General features: G+C 40.2%; 1 protein-coding gene across 2 annotated transcripts; it reads left to right on the forward strand.

Moving 5' to 3' along the window:
* Nucleotides 1–511: 511 nt before the first annotated feature.
* On the forward strand, nucleotides 512–5,220 carry LOC110521845 (prothymosin alpha-A). 2 transcript variants are annotated; one of them, XM_021599761.2, is made up of 5 exons: nucleotides 512–736; nucleotides 3,513–3,581; nucleotides 3,876–3,966; nucleotides 4,163–4,239; nucleotides 4,323–5,220. In XM_021599761.2, the coding sequence occupies exons 1-5, from the start codon at nucleotides 692–694 to the stop codon at nucleotides 4,362–4,364; spliced, it is 324 nt and encodes a 107-aa protein (XP_021455436.1). In that variant the 5' UTR covers nucleotides 512–691; the 3' UTR covers nucleotides 4,365–5,220. The 2 variants fall into 2 exon arrangements, with proteins under 2 accessions (XP_021455436.1, XP_021455435.1); XM_021599760.2 differs by lacking the exon at nucleotides 512–736 and adding an exon at nucleotides 1,951–2,210.
* Nucleotides 5,221–9,116: the final 3,896 nt, after the last annotated feature.

Below are 9,116 nucleotides of genomic sequence, written 5' to 3' on the forward strand. Positions count from 1 at the left end.
GCCACTTTAAATAATGCAACTTTAATCATGTTCACATATCTTACATTACTCATATAAAATGTATATACTGTATTTTATACCATCTATTGCACCTTGTCTCTGCCGCTCCTCCATCCCTCATCCATATATTTATATGTACATATTCTCATTCACCCTTTTAGATTTGTGTGTATTAGGTCGTTGTTGGGAAATTGTTAGATTACTTGTTAGATATTACTGCACTGTCAGAACTAGAAGCACAAGCATTTCGCTACACTCGCATTAACATCTGCTAACCATGTGTATGTGACCAATAAAATTTGATTTGATGTAATCTTGTGTTGACAGAGAGTAGCCTATGCTATGGGGGTCATCGATCCCAGCGCGGTGGGGCGGACAACTACTCGTCAAAGCAATGATTCGGAGAGACTGGTTAGGGGGCGTGAGCGCCTCTCTGAAAATACTGTCCATTGTTCCCCTCGGACCAATCCGGGCTAGAAATGTTCCTATTTATGGACCAATCATAACGCACTGGCCGTCCCCCGACTCCACCCAGAACTGTATATTAAAGGTTCCCCTATCGAGCCATATGCCACTGGCACTATTGGATATCTTTTTTTCTTTTACAGTGGTCGGACTGAGTGGATTGTATCATTATTTATACATATTCTTTATGATCTCAACATTTGTTACATTAGGCTAAGACAGAAACATGGCTGACGCAAAAGTCGAAACTAGTACGGAGATCTCTGCCAAGGTAAGTGGACGGCAATTTGTGACCTGAGTGATGAATAAATGACAACTTCTACACTTTCTTTCATTTAAATCTATTCCGGACTAAAGATTTTGAATGGAGAACAACTATCGGAAGCTGGAACAAGTGTTCAGCCGAGCTTCATTAAACCTAACTGGCTTTGGATGTGTCTTCTGTTGCGGATATTGAAATATAAACAATTTTATTGGAGATCTCTGTTATATTAGATAAAATGTTGGCAAACAATATTTATCGAAAGTTGCACTCACTCACTAGTCTATTGAAACATACACGCCAAGCGATGCCTTTTTTTGCCCAGAGTATAACAGTCTGCGCGCGGTTCTTTGTTTATGCTAACGTGTCCGTTCTCTTGAACACCGATTTTCTGCTCTTTTGAATAACTCAATCACACACGCACGTCTGGTTTACCATTTTGATGAATTACCTTTGTTTACATCTAATATCATAGGCTACATTGCAGTTACCGGACGCAATCACGGCTGCTACAGTGACTATTGATCCGTTCTCCGATTTTGTTCCACGCACCGGTCTGTCATAACTTGCTACTTGAATATAGCCCATTGTTTTTGGATGTGGTTTCATGGAGTATATGATATTGATATAGAAGTTTATGGGGAATGGCTCGGGCATAAAAGCATCGCGCCTTTTAGAATACAGAATGAGGTGAAAGGGATTTAAACAGCGCGTAAATGTTTAACAACTTAACCAACATAAAACAATTATATCCGACCTAAGTACGATATGATATAGAGAGGGAGGTTTAAGACCGTAATTATTTTTGCATAATTGCAAACGGAGTAACGATAGCTGCTCCTGTATTAAAGCTCAGTGTTAATGTTGAGTGATTTACTGGCTGTATTGACATGGATAAGCCACCCGATGTGTTCATTCCACCAGGCTTGTCTGCGCGCAATGTGACAGTGCCTCGATCGGAGCTCCGGAGCCTTCCGGTTTAAGAGCATCAGTTGAGTGTATATGTGGGCTTTGGTGGCGCCAATAACGATAGGAATAACCAGTGTCAGACGTGAGTGCGAGCGAAAAGTTGAACTGTGTCCATTACCACGCTCTCTCTCTCTCTCTCTCTCTCTCTCACTCACACACACCAGCTCCTTTACAGCGTAACCCTATTTAGAGAGAGAGAGCGAGAAAGAGAGAGAGCGAGCGAGCGAGAGAGAAAGAGAGAGAGGGGGCGGGGGGCGTTCACGACAAAACCAACACTGCCTCTCGAAGGCATAGTTTCTACCTGCTGAACCAATGGCGCGCTACTTCTTACATTTAACATTTTTAGTAATTTAGCAGACACTCTTATCCAGAACGAATAACAGTAGTGAGGTTTCGTACTTTCTTCCCGTACTGGTCCCCCGTAGGAATCGAACCTAAAACCATGGTCTACCAACTGAGCCACAAGGGACCATATGCTGCTCAAACGATCCCCGGTGATGATAAAACAAAGCTAGTATGTTGATGTCTCTCTGTTAGCCTATAGGATGAAAAGTATGCTTAGTTTCCTTCGCTGTTGGAGCGGCGGCGCCGCTGTGCGTAGTTGCCTATAGGTAGGCTACAATACAATATTGGCATGTACATACATGTATTGTTGAAGGTGGAGGGTACAGGGATATGTAGCTGCTTACCGGCGTATGGGCTCAGCATTACTCAGACTAAATAATAAATGTCCTTATAGGAAGATGTTAAAACTAATGACGGTAAGAAAATCTTTATTTTATTTTGGGCACTAAAAAGGACTATTGGAAAAAGTGCTTTTGTCCTTCAAGTGAAAGGCCTAAACATAGCCTGCAACACCAACACCCGATCAGAATGGTTTTTGATTGATTACAAACCTTATTGTCTTCATTTGTAGAATGGAAAGTCAATCAAACGCAAATCCCTTCTATGCGCTATCGTCTCACTTCCCTGGAGTTAATTTAGTCAGCCTCATTCTGGTAGTGTTCGTTTGCACGCTCTTATTGGCTGTGTTAAAATAACCTACCAGGGTTCAACGGGAATTGTAGTCTTTTTCCGGGCGTGTCTTCATAGCGTCCCATTAGATGGGTCCTTGACGGAACTACAGTTATCGTTGAACTCAATTCCATCATGGTGTCAGGATGCAACGCTTCTATTAGATCTCCAAAAGTTGGCGGGGAGTAGAGCAGAAATGCAACAAAGTGTTGCATTTCAAATGAAAAACGAAAGCATTCACAGGTTTAGGTGAGGTTGGAGGGAGAGAGGGGGTGTGTATGTATCAAATCAAATCAAATTGTATTTGTCACATACACATGGTTAGCAGATGTTAATGCGAGTGTAGCGAAATGCTTGTGCTTCTAGTTCCGACAATGCAGTAATAACCAACAAGTAATCTAGCTAACAATTCCAAAACTACTACAAGTGGAAGGGGATAAAGAATATGTACATAAAGATATATGAATGAGTGATGGTACAGAGCGGCATAGGCAAGATACAGTAGATGGTATTGAGTGCATATGAGATGAGTATGTAAACAAAGTGGCATAGTTAAAGTGGCTAGTGCCACTTTAACTATGCCACTATGTGTGTGTGTGTGTGTGTGTGTGTGTGCATGCGTGTGCGTGTGACAACCTTCTCAAACTTCCGCTCATTTAGGTAGAAGTCATCAAAACCACAATCAACTCTAGAAATAAATCTGAAGTCGTGAAACCTTGATTGAACCTGTGATATATATTTTATCCAACATGTGACAAACAACACGACTTAAACATAGTCTCTCATTTTCACTTTTCCCCAGGACCTAAAAGAGAAGAAGCTTGTTGAAGAGGCAGAAAATGGAAAAGAGACCCCAGCCAATGGAAAAGCTGTAAGACTTCACCTTTAAGACTTTACCTTTTACCTTTAATAGACCCTTTTCCACATTTTACCTTTAAGATGGAACTATCAGCTTCTTTACACCTGTTCTCACCTGTCTTCTTCATTGTCCTTTTAAAAAGGTATTTAAAGAAAGTAAATCTGAGGCAACTCATGTTTTCTTTTGTTTTTATTACTAACAAGATATCATCTGGTTATTACTTTCACTTCGAAATAATAGTGTCATCCAACATTTATTCTTCCCTGGAGACAAACATATCAGATGCATTGTATTGTTTTTCCACAGGAGGCTGAGGAGAATGGTGATCAAGACAATGATCTAGAGGAGGATGATGATGATGTGGGAGAGGAGGAGGATGAGGAAGATGATGCTGAGGGTAAGTGATCTGGTCTTTCACAACGCTAGGATGACAGAGTATCCATTACATGTTGACATATGCACCTAGTGGCAGTGATGTGTATTTGCCTGTACTAGTCTTGAGGCAGTCTGCCTGAGAAATTGTTTTGTTGGAGCGCCCTCTATGTGGCATGAACTGTAACTGCAAGAATCTAAACCTGCCTTCCTCTCTGAAGTTGATGAAGAAGATGAGGACGATGAGGTCGAGGGTCGTGCAGGCAAGAGGGTGGCAGAAGATGACGATGATGACGAGGTAATGCAACAACTTGAATCTATCTATTGCATTTACATGTAGAAACTGAAATGACTGATCACATATTGACTTGTTCTTTGCAGGATGATGTTGGAACAAAGAAGCAGAAAACCACCGATGATTAAGAGTTGTGTGTTCAACCCCCTGGAAGCTGCTGCAACCTCTCTCCGAACGTTTTGGAGGGAAACTGTGGTCATCATCAAGTAGAGCTCAACGTCCGTGTACACACACACAAAACTGCAATTTTTTTTAGAAAACCCAAGACTTCAAAGTTCTACCTTCTTAACAAGATACAGTACTTTAAAATGAGAATTTGTTTGTATTTTTATTTACATTTTATATTTTTGTACATATTGTTAGGAGGTCAGCCATTTTTCGACAGTGATCTCTGGTTACCAAACGGTGCTTTGAAGTTGATGCTTCTCTATGAAATAGACTTTACTTGTGGTTTGACCATGCCATGCTATCTCAACACAAACTTGTACACATTTCAGAAAACAATTCAATTCAAAGCATTCCAGTAACTTTGTAATTGTACTTTAGTTGTACCATACAAAGTTGGTTTGTATGAGATGGCAAGGCCAAAGAAAATAGGTTTATTTTCTGTCTGTTAAATGGCTGTCTGTTATGGCCTGTGTAATGTATGTGTGAATTTCTTGTATGACAATAAACCTGCATTTTATTTTGTGAGTTCTTATTTTTTTCTGATTTGTTTATTTCTTATTTTTTTGTATTTTTGACCCATTATAGATGGGGTTTCATAATGTTACAGTCAGCCACTTCAACTAGGAAAATCATCATGCAGCTTTTGGCTCTATAATCAATAATCTATAATCTATAAAAGTACCTTTTTCAGACATGCTGTTCATCTGTTTTATTGGCCTGTTAGAACTGTATATCAATGTAAATGACTCATGCCTTGGCTTAAAGACTTCAAGATCTGGTCAATTATATTGCATTTAATAAATTTACCTGAGTGAATCCTTTTCCTTCCGATACACATTTCTTTGAACACCAAATATCACACATCAATACAAAAATACAGGAAGTGCTAATTGTTCAGTTCCACATGCATGCTCTAATGGGTTAATTTCGAGGAAATAACCAGGGAAATATTTTATGACCATTATTTGCCCAATGGACTGTATCTTTTCATTTGACATTAGAAGAGTAGATGCTGAAATCAAAAAGAAACCTAACAGTATTAATCTGCTCAATGTATAAACTTCCATGTTATTACATCAATCAATTACCGTACTATGACATGATAATAACCAGACAAACACAAATATAATACAACTTCATTGTCCTCCCTTACAAGTTACATAATCACACACACATTATGTTAAAAGCAGTACTACAGCTCATTCCTTTGCCTGCCACGTGTCTAGAGTCACTGTGGTTGTGCTTTATGTGGTAACATGGTTTCAGGTGGGATATAAACAGACATAAAACCGCTTCCTGTCACATTGTGCAGTAGTCAGGTGTTTCTGAGAGGTGTGGAGAGTCAGAGTGGAAATTGCCAATGCAGCTGTTGGTTCTGTGGGGCTATTAAGAACTTAAGCACAGACACAAACTAACAACCTCACTCCTTGACGAAAGCCATGCCGAAACGAGTCAGAGTTTGCACGCTTTTAAAAGTTGTTCCACTGAACATGCCATAGCAATAAAGGAACTTTGAAGAGCGCTATGAAGAGTGCCTTGGTTCTCCTTTTTTTCTATTGCAGAGCGAGAGAAGCAGCTATGCAATGCTAATAATAAGAAGCCGTCAACCAGAGAGCAGAAAGAAACTGTTGCGGTTCCTCCTCCAATGCTGCTACTGCCTCCTCAACAAGTGGAAAAACAATATATTTTTCTATTTCAGGAAAACATCTCGCTAATGTTTTCTGTTTCCCTCTAGACGGCTGTGTCGACATAACTCATCTTTGATAAATAGCCTTGGAGGTTGTGGATTACTGAAGTATCTATCTATTCAGAATATCAACATAGACCGAGATATCAACATTCTAAGGTGTAAAGCAGAAGGGAACAGTCTTTATAATGTATTGTGGAATACATGCAATATTATTCAATGGGGGGTACTGCTACGGAAAATTGTTGTTCAAATTAGGCTACTACACATTCTGATCTAAATTATTTTAAATCAGAAACAGATTGGCGTGGATTAAACACTCATCTAATGAAGCATCATACATATATATATATATATATATATATATATATATATATATATATATATATATACACCCTTCACCTTGATGACAGCTTTGCACACTATTGGCATTCTCTCAACCAGCTTCACCTGGAATGCTTTCCCAACAGTCTTGAAGGAGTTGCCACCAGTGTCATCAGACCAAAGGACTAATGTCCATTGCTCGTGTTACTTGGCCAAAGCAAGTCTCTTCTTCTTGTTGGTGTCCTTTAGTAGTGGTTTCTTTGCAGCAATTTGACCATGAAGGCCTCATTTACTCAGTCTCCTCTGAACAGTTGATGTTGAGATGTGTCTGTTACTTGAAGACTGTGAAGCATTTATTTGGGCTGCAATTTCTGAGGCTGGTAACTTGAATGAACTCATCCTCTTTTACGACTGCACTCGAAGAAACTTTAAAATTCTTGAAATCTTCCTGAATGACTGACCTTCATGTCTTAAAGTAATGATGGACTGTCGTTTCTCTTTGCTTATTTGAGCTGTTCTTGCCATAATATGGATTTTTACCAAATAGGGCTATCTTCTGTATACCAACCCTCCCTTGTCACACTACAACTGACTGGCTCAAACGCATTAAGAAGGAAAGAAACTCCACAAATGAAATTTGTGTTAGTCCAGTTAGTTACACATATGTGTGCGTGTGTGTGTATGCATATGTTTGTATGTTTGTGTGTCAGCTAGAGAGTGCTAAAAAAAGCAGTCAACTAGTCAGTGTGAGGCTGAAGGTTACGCACACACACACACACACACACGCACACACACACACACACACACACACACACACACAAAATGCAATGCTATCCTGTTCTACATATTTTGCTATGTCACAGTGATATTGTAGCTAGAGTGAGTTTTTGTACTGATGAGTGCAAACATATTTCAATCCTGATCCCTCATTGCTTTCCCAATAAAAAAGACAATGAAAAGCAAATTACACTGCTACCCTCACCAAAATATGATTTGAAACATATCAATGTAGCTACACCAACATTTAGCTAACTCAAATTGCACACTCTAATAGTTCCCTAGCTCCATAACCCCAAATTACACACATAGTAGAATGTGCTCCATTTACCGTAATTCACCCAAATTACACAGACCATTTCAGTTACTCACAAATCAACAAGTTCTTCCCAGAGCTGTCTGTCCGGCTGGGTGGAAAAGCTGCACAGGGAAGAGAGTTGAATGCAGCCACTAAGTCACCAGTATTTTTGCTGCTGTGTTTAAGTATTGTTTCTAACCGGGCATCAGGCATGCACCAGATTCCAGAGCAGTGAACAAGTCCAAAAGGTTTGTTTGGCTCCTATGTTCTGTAACCTATCTCTTCCTTTCAGTGTAGCGAACCCTACTGTGTCCTCTGAACATAATGTATGTGCCGCACATCCAAATGGAATGCCTTGATTCTAGAAATCCCTCAATATCTCACCTCTCACTTTCTCTCTCTCTCTCTCTGTGTATGCAGAGGGAGCAGTATAATGTGTGTGTGTTCTGAACCCAGGCTTTAGTTCCCTGGCAGACAGACAGAAGAGAGAGAGAGAGAGAGAGAAACACTCTCCACAGCACCTCCCAGAGAGCCACAATGCATGGTACTGTATCTCATGCCCCTCTACTGCCACCTGGTGCTAAGGGGTACTGCTGCTCCATTTGACATTGCAGCCACCTTGGTAGAGCTGTCTTCTGTAGACTGCCTTATGAATAATAATCAACCAGCGCATCACCATAGCCCAAAATATATAAGATGCAATAGAAAATGGTAAGATTAGAGTATAAATGACTTTTTATTGCCTAAAGCCTTCCTCAAACCTTCTTTATCCCTCACTATGTTTGCCTTTTCTTATCTTATTGACAGCCAACGAGCCTACTGTTAGCCAGGTAGGGGAGAGTGGGTTATGTTGAGCCATTTTTTACTTTCAGAATCACTGCATAAAGGGAAATATAGTATTCTTTCTAACAAAGATATCTACATATCATTCAAGATGTTCTGAATCCCTGGAAATAATCAGAATTCAAGTAAAAAATAAGTTTTGAAAAAATAGCTTGTCCAAAAAAAAGGGGTCTATCGGCACGATCTACCACACAGTGAAACCCAGGCTACCTAAGTATGATTCTCAATCAGAGACAACTAATGACACCTGCCTCTGATTGAGAACCAGACTAGGCCGAAACATAGAAATACCCAAAACCTAGAAAAACAAACATAGACTGCCCACCCAACTCACACCCTGACCATACTAAATAAATACAAAACAAAGGAAATAAAGGTCAGACCGTGACACACCCTGGCATGCGCTCAATTAACTTCTGGGCCACATCCTGACTGATGGCAGCCCATTCTTGCATAATCAATGCTTGGAGTTTGTCAGAATTTGTAGGTTTTTGTTTGTCCACACGCCTCTTGAGGATTGACCACAAGTTCTCAATGGGATTAAGGTCTGGGGAGTTTCCTGGCCATGGACCCAAAATATTGATGTTTTGTTCCCCGAGCCCCTTAGTTATCACTTTTGCCTTATGGCAACGTGCTCCATCATGCTGGAAAAGGCATTGTTCGTCACCAAACTGTTCCTGGATAGTTGGGTTAAGTTGCTCTCGGGGGATGTGTTGGTACCATTCTTTATTCAGGGCTGTGTTCTTGGGCACAATTGTGAGTGAGCCCACTCCCTTGTCTCAG

Source organism: Oncorhynchus mykiss, chromosome 30, assembly GCF_013265735.2.
Source record: "Oncorhynchus mykiss isolate Arlee chromosome 30, USDA_OmykA_1.1, whole genome shotgun sequence".
In the NCBI taxonomy this organism is placed as follows: Eukaryota; Metazoa; Chordata; class Actinopteri; order Salmoniformes; family Salmonidae; genus Oncorhynchus; species Oncorhynchus mykiss.

Bases quoted from the DNA above. Each gene is read 5' to 3' on its own strand.
- LOC110521845 (XM_021599760.2), top strand. From the start codon at position 2,139: ATGGTCTACCAACTGAGCCACAAGGGACCATATGCTGCTCAAACGATC. The intron at 3,967-4,162 runs GTAAGTGATCTG...TCCTCTCTGAAG, and splicing joins TGAGGAAGATGATGCTGAGG to TTGATGAAGAAGATGAGGAC. The intron at 4,240-4,322 runs GTAATGCAACAA...TGTTCTTTGCAG, and splicing joins AAGATGACGATGATGACGAG to GATGATGTTGGAACAAAGAA.